Source organism: Corvus hawaiiensis, chromosome 13, assembly GCF_020740725.1.
Source record: "Corvus hawaiiensis isolate bCorHaw1 chromosome 13, bCorHaw1.pri.cur, whole genome shotgun sequence".
Classification (NCBI taxonomy): Eukaryota; Metazoa; Chordata; class Aves; order Passeriformes; family Corvidae; genus Corvus; species Corvus hawaiiensis.
In genome coordinates, this window is record NC_063225.1 from 5121355 (window position 1) to 5140402 (window position 19048).

The 19048-nt window shown below is 48.8% G+C and overlaps 2 protein-coding genes across 4 annotated transcripts; one reads left to right on the plus strand and one right to left on the minus strand.

The window, feature by feature from the left end:
- Positions 1–820: 820 nt before the first annotated feature.
- On the minus strand, positions 821–12346 carry WDR93 (WD repeat domain 93). Of its 2 annotated transcripts, none has more exons than XM_048317824.1 (16): positions 12070–12346; positions 11383–11691; positions 10454–10649; positions 9769–9833; positions 9449–9527; positions 8473–8600; positions 6888–6975; positions 6130–6307; positions 5859–5926; positions 5317–5403; positions 4865–4996; positions 4129–4360; positions 3404–3464; positions 2531–2705; positions 2203–2404; positions 821–1078 (listed from the first exon to the last, which is right to left on the minus strand). In XM_048317824.1, exons 2-16 carry the CDS (start codon positions 11641–11643, stop codon positions 967–969), a joined length of 2064 nt encoding a protein of 687 aa, XP_048173781.1. In that variant the 5' UTR covers positions 11644–11691; positions 12070–12346; the 3' UTR covers positions 821–966. The 2 variants fall into 2 exon arrangements, with proteins under 2 accessions (XP_048173781.1, XP_048173782.1); XM_048317825.1 differs by having other exon boundaries at positions 2531–2687; positions 12070–12343.
- Positions 11631–17730, plus strand: PEX11A (peroxisomal biogenesis factor 11 alpha). Of its 2 annotated transcripts, none has more exons than XM_048317828.1 (3): positions 11631–11740; positions 13027–13142; positions 14677–17730. In XM_048317828.1, the coding sequence occupies exons 1-3, from the start codon at positions 11667–11669 to the stop codon at positions 15240–15242; spliced, it is 756 nt and encodes a 251-aa protein (XP_048173785.1). In that variant the 5' UTR covers positions 11631–11666; the 3' UTR covers positions 15243–17730. The 2 variants fall into 2 exon arrangements, with proteins under 2 accessions (XP_048173785.1, XP_048173786.1); XM_048317829.1 differs by lacking the exon at positions 11631–11740 and adding an exon at positions 12393–12509.
- Positions 17731–19048: the final 1318 nt, after the last annotated feature.

Genomic DNA, 19048 nt, shown 5'->3' on the forward strand with positions numbered 1-19048 from the left:
AGCACAAAAGCTTTTACTACAGCCCTCAGAGCCTTCACAAAGGTAGCAAATAGGAAGGTTCAATTCAAATAGCTTGTCCTTCTCCAGAGCAAAGACAGGCATGTGAGACTGTGAAACAAATGAAATGCTTCTCCCTTTTCCTACCTCCCCAACAGAGTGGCTGACTTTATTTCCAGGGGATCAGCTGAAAGCTCTCATCAAAACTTGGCCCAAAACAAGACAACTTGCTGTAAAAATCTGAAATGGGACCTTGGCATAGGAGCATCTACACAGCTCAGTCTGTGCCGAATCCCTGGCACCTTGCATTGATGCACTCCTGTACTTTGGGGGAGGCACTAGAGAGAGACCTGGGGGAAAAAAACCCTCTCCCATGCACACAGATTGGAGTAGTTCCTGGGAGATTTGTCAGATTCTTTGTGGGTTAGGCAATCATCCTGGAAGCATGATCAGTTGTAAAAATACTGAAGCTTTCTCATAGGGTTTCCAGGTTGTAATCCTAAGTGGTCTTATCCCAAAACTTCCTGCTTTGAAGCCAAAAGAAACAACTGCAGAACATCCTGTGTCAGGCCTGTCACACTCTGCAGTGTCACTGCTGCTTAGCACTGCTATGCTTTGGGGGATGACAGACACCTCCACAGCCAATTTGCTGCCTCCTCTGAAAGGACCAGGTCTCTGGTTAAACACAAGGATGCTGCTGGCTGCCCATCAGGGTAGGAGCTGAAAATGAGACCCACTGGTGAGCTCCAGCAACACAAGGACAGAAAATCAGAGTCTGAAGAAATGCCAGTCCTATGAAGAGCAAGAGACTTTTAATGGAGAAAAGACTTTATTAAGGTCCTCTGTATTATTGTAACATACCAGATTGCTCTGATGCTCCAGGTCGCTGGGAGAGAGATGATTGGAATAGAGTGTCTATCAAAATGTCAGTGCTGGATCATGAGCCTGGCCCCCAGGATGCAAGGCTGGCTACTGCTTCTTCTCTCCCTTCACTTTCTCTCTCTCATTGTCCATGGCAGCTGCTTGTGCCTGCAGACAATCCCAGTATTCCTGCTCCTCCATTTCCAGCAGTACCTGCTGCCTAAAAAGGGGAAACAAGGGTGGTTAAAACAAAAACAGTCCCTGACATTCCCCCAGTGCTCAGACAACTCCCCCAAGGGCCCCTGGGGCTCACTACCAATTAAGCAGTTCTACTTCTTGTGTCTGAAAAACCTCGGTGATCCCCTCATGCCAATCAACACTCAAGTTTACTGTTCCTGACAGCAAGGACCTCTGAATTTCTGTTGTCTGTAGATGTCTGTAGACACAGGTCACACTGCAGTTGTATTTGCACTGCTCTGGCTTCAGCTCTCAGTTCCCAGGGAGCAAGATATCCCTGGAGGTGATGTCTGCCCGGTTTTCTGGTATAAGGCAGACAAGGGTCTCCTCTCCTCTCCAGGAGGAACAGAACTGGTGGCTGGTAGCATAGGATAGCACTTTTCTGCACTTAACTAACCAGACAACTCCACAGGATTCACCCTGGAGACAAGGAATTAGGGAAGGCTGCCAGGTAATATGTGCTATAAGGTCACACCTGCACCCACCTGTCCCGTTTCAATTTGGAGAATTAAGGCATAGTGAAAAGAAGATGCAAAATATTGACATGGATCAAGCGCCGGGTTCCCAAGAGAATTCAAGGCAAAGGACCCCAAAAAGAGGTGTCACAGCGCCATCTAACGACAGCATCGACGCAATGCATCATCCCCGAGGCTGCCGGGGACCACCTCGAACCGAGGAATCTCCGACACAAACCTATGTAAACATCACACGAACCCGGGAATGCAGGGGAAGAGAGAGGTACAAAGAGATCCCAGCTCTACCTGGGAGATCAAAGGGATCAAAAGGAATATGCAAACACGTGAGGATCATATTCCCTGACAAACTTGCACAAACTTTTGCACAAAAACACATTAGAACTTTCAAGCCCTCTCTACCTGGAAGGACAAGCCTGCTCCAGGCATCCTGACTTACAGCTGAAGCTGTCTAGGAAGGACAGAAGGGAGAGGAGGAAGGGTTCTGGGTGGCTGTCAGGAATCCAGCTGCCTGTACACCAACCTCACTCAGACACAAATCTGTCACAGCACTCAGAACAACCCAGAAGCTCCAGGGTGAGACCTTGCATGAACTCAGCAACACCACAGCTGACAATAATGCAGGTGCACTTACCTCTCTGGCAGAAAGTGAAACCTATCACGTAAGAAAATGTTACATCTCTCAATCCACTTCAGCTCCTGCAAAGATTTGAGAGACAAATCTGGTTTCTTTGGGAAAGCCTCCTTCAGTGGGTAGGAATTGAAGTCAAAAAGGAAGATGGTGCTCTGAGCGGCTTTGCTCTGGGCCAATTCATCTTCCTGCTGCTGCTCATCTCCTAGACAGAAACAAGAAGAGTTAGCTACTGCATCAGGAGTCATCCAACAAGAACTACCAAGGATCAGTGCACAGCTGAATGTGCCCAGTGATGGTGTATCTGTGAGCACCCCAAGGTATCACCCACCTCGAAGCAGCAGGCAGCAGTTCATACTGTCCACTGTGAACACTGGCTGCCAGGGGGGTGCTACAGCATGAGAAGGTGGAGTGCAGAAGCAGTAAACAGTCTGTGATGTGTCAGTGTTCATCAGGGACACTGTGCCATCCCAGGAGAAGATCAGGACCTGAAGCACCAAAATTGACTCGTAGGTGTAAAAGAAGTGAGAAACATTTTCTGTAAAGTTCATGGGATGACATTCAGGACCTCATATCCCCAACTATGATGCTGTTTTCTTTGCCTGCCCCACAGTCATAGGGCCACAGCAGATCAAAAACAGGCCTAGCAGGGAACTTGGACTGAAAATGCTGAAGGTTGGGATTAGAAAAGGGCAACAGAATACATTAGAAATGAGCCAGATCCAGCCTTCTGCATGGCTGCTATGGTGAGTGGCTTTTAGTCCTTTCCTTCTCACGCCTGAAAACTTTCTGAGGCCACTTGAAAGGTCTGGCTGGACTTGTGTTCCTCCCCAGGATGCCCTCTCATATTTGACCTTGATGCCTGAAACTTCATGGCTGAACCCTTTCACCTCCCAGCTGGACCTGTCCATGTGCACCTCAGTGGCCAGTTAGAGGACATGGGTGCAAGGGGATACTGAGTAACATCATGGAAGATAATTCCTGTGAGCATTACCAGCTACACACAGACCTGTAACAGGTGCAGGAAGTCTTCATGCTAAAAATATTTGGAGGCTTGGAAAGGATGTGAGGGAAGAACTGTATCTGATTGCCCTTGTCTTTATCTTCTAGGCACCCAGTTACCATCCTTGCTGGAAACAAGATCCCAGCACAGCTGGACATGTATTCCCACCCAGTTGTTAAGAGAGCTGGCAGAAATACTCACTGCACTGGGGAAGGCCAGGACAGGCACCACTGCACTGATAGTAAGATTTGGATTTTCAGGCCTGTAAAAGAGACACAGCTTTATGCTGCTATTGCATGTACCTGGCACGTACTGAGAGGCTGTGATCATGACAGTGGCAGTTTTCAGCATGCTGGGTGGCCTAAAGTCCCAACAAAGCCCCTTCCCTCTAGAGACAAAGCCTGTCTCATCCCAGGCAGGAACCCCCGAGGCCCATCCCTGTGCAAACCTGCCTAGGAACTACATTGGAGATACAAATGCCATGGAGGCATGAATCCAGAGTCTTCAGAGCAATAGCTTTCCTTCTCCTCAAACCAAGGGGATAAGTGAACCCAAAAATGATAGAAAGATGGCAAGAAATGTTTATTCTGACTTCTAGGGGGAAGTTACTCTGTTAAGGGCAGAAGAGAGAAGAAAAAAATTCCCCCGGGTACCTGGCACAGATACAAATACTTCAACGTGAGCCCTGGAGCTGTGCTAGAAGTATTTGTGTTCTGGTGCACAGAAGAACCCGGAAACACCCTTAATTCTGGCAAACCACCGGATTTTAGCACTAGCAAAACCACACTTGCTGCTGACAGCAGCATGGCAGAGCCATCTGGGTAAGAGCAGTAGGAAGCTCTCTACTCCACAGAAATCTGGGGCTCCCTGTTAGACCTGACCACTATAACCATGGCTGAAGTGAGGTCTGTCAGAGTCTACCTCACCTGTCTGCCAGGAGTGTGATGCTGGACTTCCCAGCCCTGGGTGCTTTCACCAAATAGAAAGAGCTGTCTGTACACAGCACTAGAAGCTGTATGATGGGACAGACAGGATCTGCACCAGGACAGACAGGATCTGTACCAGGTGTCTCATCACTGGCAGCTGCAGAGCCACACAGAAAGTGGATACTACGGATGAAACGTTCCTCTAGAATGGCAGTCACAGACAGTGGGTATCCTGAGGAAGGAAGAAAAAAGGAACTGGTAATTTATCCAAGCAAAGCTTAGTTTGGAGTGTGGCCCGCTCAGAGGGAGAACAAGCAGATGGCAGAAGAAGATTCTTCTGCCAGGAGAGTCCCTGCATCATGGCAGGATGACACTAGCACTGATGGCAGCCTGAACTGTGATGACACAACACTCAAAGATGACCTGAGAGTGCAGTGGCAAAGCAGTGACCATCACTGTCTCACAGCCTCGAGGAAAGACTGTGACCAGTCCTTGCTGCAGCAGTTCCAGGCCATGCCTTGCCCTGGATGGGTTCTGAAAAGGCCAGGGCAGTCATTCTGTGCTGGCAACTTCTGGCCAAGCATCCAATGGACAACTGAATCCAAACTACTTTCAGATTTGCTTGTAGACTCACTACCAGCCCCTAATTTACACTAAGTCTGAGCCTCAAACTCCTAGGCAAAGACCTAATTTATCGACAGTGATCCCAATATACAGTCCTAAAGGGCAAGCTCACCTAGGTGTTTATCCCAGATAGTTATTGTTGCATCTTCACCTGCCAGTGCCAGGTACCTGGAGCAGGAACTGACAGCCGAGCATGCAATTGGAGCAGCACATGGCCACACAACATCAGGCATCAGATCAGAATCTAAACAGAATGGCATGAAGAGAGACGACGTGAGAAGGTGCAGAACATTCCCTCACATGGTACTAACATCCATTTTCCCCATTAAACATGCACCATTCTGCAGCCTCCTGCCAGAGTGGCTTCACTAAAAACACTGCCAGCCTGTGCAACACTGAGCCCCACAATCCAAATGCCAGCCTAACCCACAAGATATGAGTCAGCTCTCCTCCCAATTCCTCATTTCCCTGAATCATGAAGACCTGGCAGAATGACAGCCATTGGCCACAGAACACTCCCACTCCCCACAGAGTGCTCTGCTAGAAAAAGCAAAACATTCTTACCTGCTTTCCCCTTGAGAGAATGGTTAAGTAAGTACAAGCAGAAATTGTGGTTTCCATCCCAATGCACACCGATGCCAACTGGAATATCTGGTACAGAGAAGGGGATGACAAAAAGAGAAGAAGACTGGGGACAAAGAAAGGAACAATCCAGGACACCAAAAACACCATTAGAAAGCTCTCATTAGAGCTTTCATAGTTCCCCTGAGAGAAGCTCTGCTCCCACAGAAACTAAACCAGAATAACCTCTCCTCTGTCATTTTTACCTTGACTATATGCCTTTTTTTTCATTTTTTGGGGGGGGCTTGCTTGGTGTTTTTTTCAGGGGGGAGGTAGTGGGGGGTTTTTTAAACTACGGAGATTCTTACCCCATGCTGATAACTGACTTATAAGTCTTAGAGCTGACAGTTTTACAAAGGCCTATGTCCTTGGAGATGGAATTTACAGAGTGGATGCAAGCCAGACCCACTGAGCTCTCACTGGAGCTCAGTGTCATGCAACGACCGTGCTTCACAGATTAACAGCTTTTTGTCCATTTGGATTACCTGGCTGTACTTCCATTTCTGGTCCCATCAGGATCCGGCTAGGCAGGAGGAAATGAAAGGTAGCATGTCTGAAAAAAGGAAGAAATACATGTAAAAGAAAGGCTTTGATAAGTAGGCAGCACTGTGACAAGCCCTGGCATGGCTCCAGCCCCCTGCCCTGAAGCCTTGGGATGAAGGAAGCAAAGCTAAAACAGGGGCTTCCATCTATGAGTGCCCAGTGCCCTGTGTGGATGACTCGTGGACTGAAATCCTGGTTGGTGCTCCCACTCACCTGGGGATCTCCTCCTTGGTCACGCCCTGACCCTCCAGATACTCCCGGTAAGTGCTACAGAAGATTGCTTCGTGCAGCTCCCACTGGGAATCCTTGATTAGGTGGTTGTACCCCAAGCCAAGCATGCTGTCATCATCCACTTCCTTGAAGGCATCCAAAGGGTCTTTAAAACTAGTGCCTGGATTGGGAACACAGAGGGAAAAGGCACAGCCCTGGAGAAGCAGACACCACGAAGGTATTTGGGGCTGGCATTGTCTTCAAGCACAGAGGACACACTTTATCTTCAGTAGGACTTTCCACATCTCTAGTCCATTTTCCAGTATTTGAAGGCAGGGATTAGGGGAAGACTTCTGAGGATCCTGCTCACCTTGCCTTTCTGTGGCATTTTCCCAGCATAAAGTCTGTCCCCTCCCCATCCTTGGCATTTTTCTATAAATCCAGGACTCAGTGATGAACTAGGGGTACTGCTAGGATCTAGGAAGCAGCCTCCTCCCTCTCCAATGACACTGAAGCCAAGGGTGTAATGACACCCACTCTGAGATACCCTGAAGTATTTTGTGCTGGCAAAGGTGACATGTGAGATAGTCTGGTAGGAAGCAACTCCCACTACAGGATTACATGTAGTTAGAAAGACAGGTCAGGAAAGGACCAGGGAGGAGGTTACTGAAACTTTCTGACCTGTTCTGTATTTATAGGGGCTATGATTCCTTTGCCACCTGAAACGGGCTGCAGGCTGCACATACAGAATCAGTCCTGACCTGTAATGGGTTTGGGTGGCCTCACTGTCAGCAGCAGCACTGGGAGATCCAGCTCTACATCAGCTTGGATTGCAGACACGGGAAGCTCCTGCAACAGAAAAGTGCCCGCCTGAGAACTGTGTTGTGTGCTACACTGATGAGTTTCACCTGTCCATGGGAATCAAATGCTTCCTAAGATTTAGGAAAAACTCCTTTGTATATGCAAAGGTTGGCTGGCACCATCTGGGAGATACAGGGTTTAGGCTCATTCTTCAGGATAAAACACAGAAGCTCCAGGGAGGTCACTACATTTTCAGCTACATTACTAAGGATGTCTTGCCCAGACTCCTGTCTTTGTGCCATCTCTGAATTATTCCTATTGCAGCACAGGCCTGTGTGAGTCAGAGCAATGTTCAGAAAATAAAGGGGAAAAAAAGAAAAAAAAAAGAAGCAGGACTAAAGGTTGAAGAGTGTCTGCTGAAAGCAAGAACCAGATTTTACTTCACAGAGCCCAGGACTGGAGGAGGTCACATATATGCTTGGCTGGGAATAGAAAATTGTAACAGGGGGCCAACACCAGTGTGTGCTCACCACCATCACCACCCCACACACATTGACATTGGGCTAAACAAAAAAGGTTTGGCTTAGTAATCAGACATGTCTGAGAAGGAAGGGGCAGGAACTTGGGTAGTTTACATGGAATCAGCAAAGAGGGAATGCCTGAGTGTTTGGTTTTGGCTTGGCTAAGTTAAGTGGGGTGTTTGTCCTAAAGACAAGGCTGAGAAGCAGTTCCCTCTTAAATGTCCAGACAAGTCTTTGCTGAAGGAAGAGGAAAGAGTTAGGAGGCAGCTATCCCAGGGGGTTAGTTCAAGGTGCTGGGCAGGAGGTGTCTGTGTGCTGAGAGGTGAAATCCAGCAGGGTGAAAGTGAGAAAGGGGAGGGTTAAGCACTGACTCAGCACTTAAAATTTCCTGTGACAGCTCAGGGATGGTCACTGAGGCCAGTGACCATCTCTGCAGAACCATCTCCACGTAGATCCTGAGTTTTCTGGCAAAGAACCAGAGGTAACAGTGGTTCGTGCACACAGGCAGAGGCTCTGCCCTGCTCAGGTGGGTGAGGCCGTGACCCCACCAGGCTCCTCTTGCATGTAATCTAAAACACAAACCCTGCTTCAGGGCCAGACTCCCAAACAGAGGCATCCTGCCTGATCCCCACTCCTCTTCACCTTCCCCCAGTAACATAAGGGAGAAGCCCTGTGGGAATACCCTTACACAGGGCCCCCTCAGATGGAGCAATACTGCTCAGAAATGAGCTGCCAGTTTCAGGGAGGGGCAGCAAGAACACTAACCCTGGGACCAGGGAAATCTCTTTGGAAAGCCTGTCTTGGGAGAGTAAACATGTCCCAGTAGCACAGAGGCCTTATGAAACGTGGGATGGGTGGCTGCAGCAGCTGCAGAGACACACACACACATCATCCCCTTGGGCCAATAGGAGTGTTCAGGCTGTGTGTTGCTGTCACTGTCTGCAGCAGCAAGGCTTGGGGGAAGACCTGTGGGCAAAAAGGTGTAAGAGAAAATAGCACAGAGAGAGATGGAACTGTTTTGTACCTCAGATAAGCAGCTTGACCTCCTCTCACTGCAAGCCAGCCCTTCTGCAGCTCCTGAGTTTTTTTCCATCTCTCTCAGCCAGGAATCCTTAGGCAATTGGTAGATCTCCAGCCAAGCTTTTGTGCTGTCTGCATTGGGAAAGCATGTTAAGCAATTGGAAATGAGGAGAAAAGGTCTTTCAGGCAAGCAGCCTCTGTTATCTTATATTCTTATAAAAAGATTCGTGCATTTTTTGAAATGTAAAGTCTCTGTGAACTCCATGCAGCCCACCTCTTCTCCCACTTAATGCTTGACATGCTTGACTGAGACTGATAGCTCAGCTCAACTCCTCAAGGTCCCACATCCACCAAAGAAACTCCATGAAGCTACTAAGTCAAGAATCTGACTTGTAGCCTCTGAGTAGTAGACTAGAAAGTAGAAATGGAGACATGGTCTCATATTAGTTCTCTGTGGATGCTACATGTGTCATTCTCAGCAGGTGTCCAGGCAGATTCCACCAAACATGGGGCCAGAAATCCTGCCTGCCATGGATTCAGCTGCCATGAAACAGAACAATGTTGTAGCAAGGAGTTTCTTGTAGTGTTTTTAGAGGTTCTCTATGTTCTCTGGCCTATGTTTGCAGAGAAAATTCTTCAGGTCTATGTACATCTTTCCAGTGTAAAAGTGAGCCATAGCAAGCCAGAGGAAGAACTGAGTTTGGTACTTCTGGAGGGAGGGTACCCTGCTTTCACTGAGTCTCCTGGGAGCTGGGGACTGCACTGAGCAGCTCCAAACAGCTTACTTTTGGGATCAGTCTGATCCACACCAAGGAGGGGACTCGGAGGGGCACGGGCAGCTCTCTAAGCTGGAGGAGGAACTGGGAGAGTTATAACACCGTCCCTGGGTACCCACACCACTTGCAGCATTTTAAAAACATTGCTGCTGCCCCTCTGTTAGACCACAAGAGTCTCCAAACACAGCACGTTCCTGCACTTGCCTTGCAGCAGGATTCCTGCATAATCACCTCCTCGGGACAGCACCTCCTCCACACAGGTGCTTCGCTGGCTGATATCCTCCTGCCAAGGAAAAACAGGCTGGCATCGAAGCAAGATCACTGATTCAGAGAGCTCCATGGCCTTACACGGTTCTCCACAGGCTGAAGGCCAGGCAGATTGTTGGAAGAACAAGAATAAATATTGGGCAGCAGTCTTGGAGTGCTGCTGCCTATGAATAAATTTCTGAGGGCAATTAGTACTCCTCATGATTGATTACTTCCCAGCCTGTGCCCAGAGTCTACGGAATTAGCTCAGTACTTACCACTTCATTCAGGATTTTAACGAGCAGGAAGCTTTGCTTGTGAAAGCAGAAGAGCCAGACAAGCCCTGAAATAGAAATACAGAAGTATCAGGAGGAGGGAGAGAAAAGTGAATGAATGTTAGCCGCACTCTTGGGAGATGGATGTTACAACATGTGCAGGAGAGTGAACAGGGCTACATTATTTCCTGGGCCCAAGGAACAATATCTCACTGTTTCCAGCACTAAACCTATGCTGGCTTCCTTATGCCAGCACCAGTAAAGATTTGATTGTGTACAGAGATGGATAAGCCAGTCTGAAAAGTGTTTCCACCAGAACTGATGAGTTTCAGATGAACCAACAAACTATTACAGGTGCAGGACCAGGTCACAGGCAGGGGGTCATACCGAGCCTTTTAGTCCTTTCCGTCCAGCCCAAGATGTTCCTAAATTTTACTGTGCTTGATCCTCAGCTCTGCACCTGCCTCTGCTGCTCCAGAGAGGCCACCAAACCCACACCTTCTGCTAATCACCCCGTCACCCTACAATCTGTTAGCTGTCTAATGCCCTCTTTAAAGGGCTTTCTAGGAAACCTGTCAGCCACCCTAATGTTCCTCCTGATCCAGCAGTCTTCTGTAGTGCAGCTGCCAATTCAGCTCCAGAGCACAGTTATCCCCAGCCAGGGCAAGGAAATCCACGTCACACTAACCCATTTCATCCACAGCAAGCAGGACATGGCACTCGTTCCCCAAATCCAAGGCATGGACGGCACAGATCTCTGTCTTGGCTGCATCCCAAGCACAGACATCCTTGAAGTCACACGTGTTGAAGGCAGCCAGACCCTCGGACAGACCAACAAAGACGTATTTTCCAGACACTGCAAGGCAATTGGCTCTTTCAGTTACCTACCAAGAAACAGAAAAGGTGAGTGTACCCGACTGCCTTCTCAGTGGAGGACACCTCAGCCATACTAATGATATATTCCTGGCCTTTTCACCAGAAAATGCTGATTTCTTCCACAAGGGAAAAACTTGGATACATTCTTTCCCCAGAAAAGCAGGGGAGGGTCTCTCATCTCTGTCACAGAGATTGGCCTGTGGTAGGAAAGAGGAAGTTTTCTCCCACCTTTCCCCTTCCCACAAACAGAAGGGGCTTTAAAGGCCAAGAACTCAGGAGCACTCAGCCCTTCCATTCTAGAGCAGGGATGTGATGGGATGCTGAACTCCCCCAGGCAATCATAGAACACCAGCAGACACCAGTGTATCCTCCTGGACACCCCCACATAATCATGGGGAAGGCAGTACTGTCATTCTGCTCACGGTGCTGGAGTATTCACCACAACACAGAGCTGAGCTTGCCCACTTGTGTGCTACCGACTAATTACCTTCTCCTCAGCAAACAAGGGTGGAGCCAGCCTGGGAAGCACAAGGTGAATTTAGTGTTTAATACCTGCTTCTCTCTTTCCAGAGAGGTGTGATAGTCGAGTGGGAAGCAGAACCTGTCAGACAAGCTTAGAAGCTGCCGGCTTTTAAAGAGAACCAGTGAGACGGTGGTGGATTCTGAGGAAGGTCATGAACAGAAGAGTGACAAAATCTGCTGTGGTGGTTAATGCTATCTCTGCTGTGAGAGGCTCTGTACCTGGAATTCAGCTGTAGGGAAGCACTTCTTGGGCTGGACCTTTCGTTTTTGTGCTTCTCGGAGCGTCTCCCTTCTTTCAATGATTTCCATAGCACTCTCAAAAACCTGCATCACCAGTTTGTTGATCATCCTGAAGGGCTGCGGCAATGCATCACGCTCTCGATCAGGATCCAGCAGGAAGAAATCTTCCTCATCCTTTGGCCAGTCCTTTTCAGATGGTGGGGGAATCCCCAGGGGATACTTCCATGTATTCACAGCCATGGTTCTCCCCTTCCAGATGCAAAATGCACCACGGATGCAGGAATCACCTTGGATGCAGAAGAAGGAAGGGGATACCTTCAATACCTTCTTTCATGAGGTAATGGGGGAAAAGATGATTAATGATGTCTAAGGGGGGTTCCTTTCAGTGTTGATAGCCAGAGCAGCCCTGTTCTATACAGCTCATTTCTCCTTGTATCAGCTCTGTTACCCGGGGGTTTTGTCCTGCTCTGGCGATCTCAGCCACACAGGGATCTGCAGGCTGCCCACAGGGAAAGGGAGCCTAAAAACTTTGTCACGAGCTCGTGTAAGAATTATGACAAAGCATTCAAAACCAGTAGCTTGTTCTTCATTAACGGACTTATTCGGCCTGGGTAAAATCCCAACAATTAACTTGGAAAGCAGGTGTTCCCACTGGAAGTTTTATACCTCATTTCCAAGACACCGGCTGGTTTTGAGCTTCACCTCTGCGGCGGGGCCGTGCTCACGCGGACCCACCCCCACCGCCGTCACCCCTCACAGCGGCCTGGCCTCGGAGCGGGGCCGGGGCTCGAGGGGCCGGGCCGGGCTCCTCCGGCTTTCCCGGCAGGATCCGCCGCAGGTGCGGCCGGCGGCTCCCGGGCAGGGGAACCCTTTAGGGGTGACACCGCAGCCGCTTCGTTGTTGACGGTTGCCGTGGTAACGGCGCCTCGGTGCCGCAGCCCGGCCCGGGAACGTAGCGCGCAGCGGAGCGTTCCGCGGCGGGGCGGGGCCCGAGCGCGGCGGGGCGGAGCGGCCGCGGCCCCCGCGCTGCTCCCGCCGTGCCGCCGAGCCATGGAGGGCTTCGTGGACTTCACCAACCGCTGCCAGGGCCGCGACCAGCTCTTCCGGTGAGTGTGGGGGAAGGCGTCCCCCTCGGGACCCCCCAGCGCCGATCCAGGGCCCGTCAGCGGCCCCGCGCCCATCCCCGTCCCGCCGGGCCGCGGCCCCGTCCCCGCACACAGCCCGGCCCTGGCGCGGCGCGGGCCAGAGGCACCTTCTGCTCCAAAGGCGGCTGTCAGAGGACGGTGCCAGGCTCGTGGTGCCCAGCGACAGGACGAGGAGCAATGGCCGTAAAGTAAAACGCAAGGAGTTTCACCTCAGCGTGAGGAAGAGCTTCTTTCCATTGCGTGTGGCAGAGCCCTGGGGTCTCCCTCTCTGGTGACATTCCAAACCCCCCTGGGCGCCTTCCTGTGTCACCCGCTGCCGGTGACCCTGCCTTGACAGTGGGGTTGGACTGGGTGGTCTCCAGAGTTCTCTTCCAGCCCTGACAATTCTGTGATTCTGTGAAATAAACCTGTCCTGCTGCTGCCATCCCGTGATTGTCTGTGTCTCACCTGTGTCCCCCTCTCGTTTTTTCCCTTCCAGAGCCACTCAGTACACATGCATGTTACTTAGCTATTTAATAGAGAATAAAACCGATAAAAAGAAGCTGGTAATGAAACTCAAGCAGTTGGAATCTAGCATGAGCTCTGGCCGGAAAAGTAAGTACCTGGTGTCTAGAGGGATAAGACCTTCTTCACTTGTTCCTTCCAGTAAAACAGCTCCTGGCCTTGTGTTTTCTGCAGTTAACCTACCTTAAGCCACAAAACGTCTTTTAGTATATTTACAAAATTGTCGATAGACCTTATCCCTGCCATGGCTTGCCAGGCTAGGTAGGGCCAGATAGACTTTTTTTACTTCCTCAGCCTCCTCTCCAGTTAGGCAATCGGAATTACTGCTGGAACGATGAGAGGAATAAGTTAACAGTCAGCTGTTGTTGTAGAGGCCAAGCTGTCATCTCTGTTCAAGGACAGAGCAGGGTTACAAGGCAAGGCTGGCTCACTGTGTGCTCATTAGTCCTTCCAGCTGATGGGTTGAGACAAGCCAGCGTTAAAAGATCATCATCCAAAAAAATCACTTTGGAAGGACCATCCTTCAATATGGCTTTTATATCCTACTTATTAATTTTCTTTAGCATTTATACCCCACTAAATCACATACCCTTCCATGCTTCTCGCACAGCCTGGCCATTTGCATCCCTCCATTCTGTGTCACGGTTGCATCCATGACGGTTACGCTGTTGCTATGTTTGTATCCCTTGTTTTCAGCTTGGTCTTCCACCCACTTCTCAATTGCTCAATCCTGGAACAACTGCAACAATATGAGACAAATATTCTAATCTATGGTATTGCCATTGATTTGTTTATTATTCCATTAGCTCCAGAGTATGGTAATTTCTAGTAGGGAGGCCAATTGGTTTGTCAGCATAGCCATAATTCTCGTGCTTCTGCTAAACAAATCACTCACAGACATCAGGCCTAAATTCAGGGCTCTTGTAGTTCCACCAGGCTTGGGTGCTGCCAACATTTGCCACTGTGACAGGGCAGCAGGGTGTAAAAAGTGTTTTGAATAATATTGTATTAACATTCGGGGAACAAAACCCAAATTGTGCAGCAGGTGAAATCAGGTTTGCCTGATTGTTGTAGCTTGAAATGGAATATGCTGTTCCACACAGTTTGCAGGGAGCTACAAGTCCCTCTGACAGATTCATGTTTGAGGAGGGATTTTGGTCTCTGTGCTCAGCACGTGAATCACCGGCTTTCACAGACACTTAGGAAAGCTGTAGCTCATGATTGCAATAGGATTAATGCAGTAACATCTTCTGTCCACAGAGTGAGGTAAAATCCAGCGAGGTGTACATCTGAAATTAGAGGCTCTGTTTGTGTTCTTTATTTGCTGGCACTGACTCCTGCAGAGCTGAGGGTGATACTGGTCCAGAGGGCACCCAGGTGCAAGAACAGAGTGGCAGGAGAGGCTGCAAGTCCTGGCTATTGACAAAACACGTGTGTAGGTCCTGGGCTGGTGATGTTTACACAGAACTGAGATGTTTACACCCCTTTCCTCACTAATTCCAGCAAATGCTTAAGCACAGAAATGCCCAAAGCCGTCTAAGTTTTGTAAAAGTACTTGCAGACCGTGGCAGGCCGGCTTCTTCGTGAGGCCAGGCCGTGCTAACCTTTGTGAGGTTTCTTGCAGTGCTCAGACTGGGCAACGTGGTGCACGCCTTGGTGGCAGCGAGGAGAACTGCAGAGCTGCCCGAGGTGGTTCCTCGCTTCTGCCTCACAGCCTCGCACCTGAGCCGGGCCCTGTACTTCGTGTGCGACGCGGTGCTGTGGCTCAGGAGCGTCGGGCTCCAGCCGGACATCGACAAACCCAAGTGGCAGAACTGGGCTACCAAGTGCTACTACTGCTCACTCCTGATGAATCTGGCCAGGGACTGGTATGAGATCTCCTGGAGGCTGGAACAAGCTGCGCTGGAAGAACAGACCAAGGAGAATTTCTTCTGGCAGAAGCACAGCAAGGAACTAAACGGTGTGAAAAGTGATGGTGTGCACGGTTTTCTCTGCCAGCTCTTTCAGATACTGAAAAGGAATCCTCCTTTGCTGCTGGACTTGATGAAGAACCTCTGTGATCTTTCAGGCCCTTTGGATACGCTGGGAATCTACAAAACCAACCCAGGAATGATTGGTTTCTGCGGCCTCCTCTCCTCCCTGGTGGGGATCCTCACACTAGCAATCCCACATCTGAAGCTGAAACAGTGACATAAAAGGAGCTGCATAGTATGAGGCTGCAGCTTTGATCTTCTGATAGATTTTTATCTTCACATGGCACTTTTGAATGATCGTGTCTTACAATAACCTCAAGACTAATTTTCTCCTCTGAATAAGTGAATTCTGCCCTTTTTCCTTCCTTGTGCCTTTGCAGAAGAATTTGGTGCCATGACACACTCCCTGATGGAGTGGAGAGAGGAGGCCAAGTAATATTTCACAAACAGAAAGAGGACTTGGAACTTGGCTGCTAGATAAGAAAATATTCATTTATTTTAATACAGGGTTGTGAAATAGCTGCATAGGCAACTGCAATAGGTATATGATTCATGACTAATCATGTTTACACTGGAAAGCTTCAGTTCACTAACCCAAGGTCCCAACAGTCAGATTGTCTGGAGTGGGCTAAGGCAGGTTAGAATGGCCTGAAGTCAGGGATGAGCATTCTGATGGGTTTGGGTTGGTGGATCCTGTGTCCTGCAGGCACTGTCTGAGTGCACCTGGAGATGATCTCTGTGGTGTGCACTGGTGGTGCTGGAGCTGTACTCTAGTGAGTGCCAACTCCTGTCCCACGAAATCTGCACTTTCTTCGTTTGATACTGTGAGCCAAGGACTGTCGGCCAGTGACTCCGACTGCTCCAGCCAGCCACAGCTGAGAGCTTTGGTGCAGGAAAGCACATTAACTCCCAAACCCCTGTAACTGCAAGCACAACAATTTTCCATTAATCATATTGTGATAAGGACCTTGTTTTTTTCTTTTAATTTAACATTAAAAATTCCAGTATAATGAGGACTTTGGAACCTGCTGTTAAGGAGAGAAGCCTGGCTCAGAGCTCTCTGAGTCAGAAAAACTGCAAGGACGTGTTTCTAGTTGTGCAAGCTCCAGGAGGGAAGAGAATGGAGCTGGTCATGTTAACATCAGAATTCCCTGGGAGAAGAAAAGCTTTTTACTGGATTTGGGCATTCATGGTTTCGATTTTCCTATCTGGTGCTCCCTATCCTCCCTGCTCATGACCACAAGATTGGTTGTGTGTTCTCTCGCTGGCTGAATGGGTTCAACCACTTGAAAACGCTTCATGTTTGCCCTGCAACTGCATTACTGTTCATCACTGACCTCACTGGCAGTGATGGCTGGCAGTGTAACTGGGTTAAAACAGAAATGCTGTGTCCAGCTGTCTAGCATGGCATGCAGTTTTTGCTGCTCCTGACTTTGCAGAGTACCAGTCTGACACCATCTGAGACAAAATTGCACATTATATAGGGGATAAATTTAACTTTTTTCTTTATCAGAGTTAGGCCTGTGTGTTCTGCTGCTTCCTGGTGTAAGAACTCCTTGTTTAATCTGTCAAGGAGATGTGAACAGACTATAGTAACCTGGACCAACGTGTTCTCTTATTATTTCTGATGCTGTCTAAAACCAGAAAATTAAAAGGTGTGGGTCTCCTTTATTAAAAGGCAAAGGATATGGAATTAAGTAGGCAGGAGAGGCAGTGCTCCAGTTTACCTGAAGTTGTTGTGGTTGGGCTTGGAATTACTTCCAGTTTGATTATGAAGTGATAGCCTGCCAGTGAAGTGTTTAAAAAGTAAGAGGTTGCTGGGCAGGATAATTGTGTTTGAAGACCAGATGTGGCCTTCAGCAGCTCTTCTTTTTTATATGGAAATGAGTAGCATTAAAAGTAGAGCATACTGGCAGTTCAGGCCAAAATGGAGCATTGTGTGTGGGATATGTTATATTCTAGGCTTCCTCTCCTTTATAACAATGGAATTTTTTTGTTTTATTCTCCATTTGTCTTTCATCTCCTGGCAATGTGAACCCATCCCTCCCTTGGTCAGATTTGATCATTATCCCAGTGTGTAGCAGCCCCTGGCAGAAAGGGAGTCTTGATGATCTGACCGTGGAGGTTTGACCACCTTTTGTCTACAGAATTCCATCTTATTGCAAAAAATGTGTTCTCAATCCCACTCAGAGGAGCTCTCAGATGCAAAATATTTCACAAAATACTTTCACTGGTTTGCAAACTGCTTTCTCTTGCTCTCTTACACTTTGCAGGGAATCCCATACAGGGATGTAGCCCAGTCTCCCCCTCCCTGTGCCCTGCAGGCAAACGCTGTGCAAAGCCCTGAGCCAGGCTTCGATGTCTCTGGGTAGGGCCTGGTGTGGATTAGCATGTACAGCCTTAATGTGGGAGATGGGGGGTGAGTTTTCAGCCTGTCTCAGCCCTACCTGTCCCATTCTCCATGATGCAGGCTAGAACATACAGGAGTACCTCTGGTACTGGATGTTAAGCACTTAATATTTGCCTTCTGCTCCTCAGCTGGAGGCTGGTGATTTAAGGTACCTTAATGTAATGCAACTGAAGCCATAGGATCAGGATCATATGGAGAAAATCCTTTTAGTGCCTTGTTTTGTATCTGTTTCTAATACAGCAATTGGAGTAAGAACAAGGTGTTTGAAAATGAGCAATAAACTGTGATGAGTGTGGCACTGTGTCTGTGTATAACTGAGAAGGTGGTGTAAAGATGCTGAAGGAGGGAGGATTCCTCCCATCTCTGAATTTTATGCAGGGTGATACTGTTAAAGAGGCATTGCCTGTGGTTGGGTGCTGGAGCTTCCCTTTTGCAGTAGCCAGCTGGCAGACAGATTCATCCAGCTAGTTTAGAGTCACCATTTCAGCTGCAAAAAACATTAAGAAATACATGAGTATCAGGTAAAACTGCATGTTATGAACAGCCTTTCATTTGGATGGTCATGGTTTAATGACAAATTCCAGTTCAGGGAGGGAACAAAGGGTAACATCTCCAGCAGAGGTGGCAAGGGATGGAGCCAGGATAACCATTAAACTGAGCTCACTGTTAGCTCCTACCCCCTGCAGTGAGAGTCTTGCAAACTTGGAAGCTCCAAACTGTCAGCTCCTGAACAAAGTATAAAGCATGGCATTCAGGAATGCTTTAGCAAGAGTTTCCTTCTGGATCAGTGGCCTCATACACATTTTGTAATGGAAACAGTAGGAGAGTGGTCATCTTCTCTTCTGCTTACAGACAAGGCCTTCCCAACATTAACACTATGCTTGGCATGACATTTCAAGGAATGTGTGAGCCATTGGGGATTCCCAGGTGAGCAGTCAAAGGTTAAAAACCAACATCTCCAGGGAGATACCAAATGAACCAGTTCTGTAGAGGAAGTGTGACTGGGGGAGGGTGTGAGTAGTCTTCAAGTGTCTAAAAGCTCTTCTGCCAAGAGCAAGGCAATAAATCAGTCGCTAAAGCCAGGAGGTAATACTTTTATATTGCCACAAAGAATTAAATCACACTTCTTTTGAACTGCCAGTAAAATAAAAATCTAAATAGATTGCCCAGGAGGGCAGTCCTTATAAAGAAACTGGGCAGACATCTGTCAGCAGTGGTTATGGGGCTGCTGATCCTGCATGGAAATGGATCAGATCCTTCTCTAGCCCCCTCACAGACCGAAGTGAGAAGGTGCGTTGCAGGGCTTTGGGGATCTGGCTCATCCCCTCGCCATGGTATATGAATGAGTACAGAGCAGACTGCAGAGACAGGGGTGTGGAACTGCTTCCCTGCACCCTGCAGATCCTGTGAGCTCTAAACATTGCCTGCAGGAGCACAGGAAGTGTTTGTGGTGTGAGCTGGAGTGGTGGGGCAGGGAGGCCGTGGTACCTTTGCCCTGCAGAGCCAGGGCTGGCACAGCCTTTGCCCCAGAGGAAGGGGAGGGGATGAGCACAGGCGTTAGTAGGGCAAAGGCTGTGTTGACTCCTGACTCCAGCCAAGGCAGAGAGGAGGTT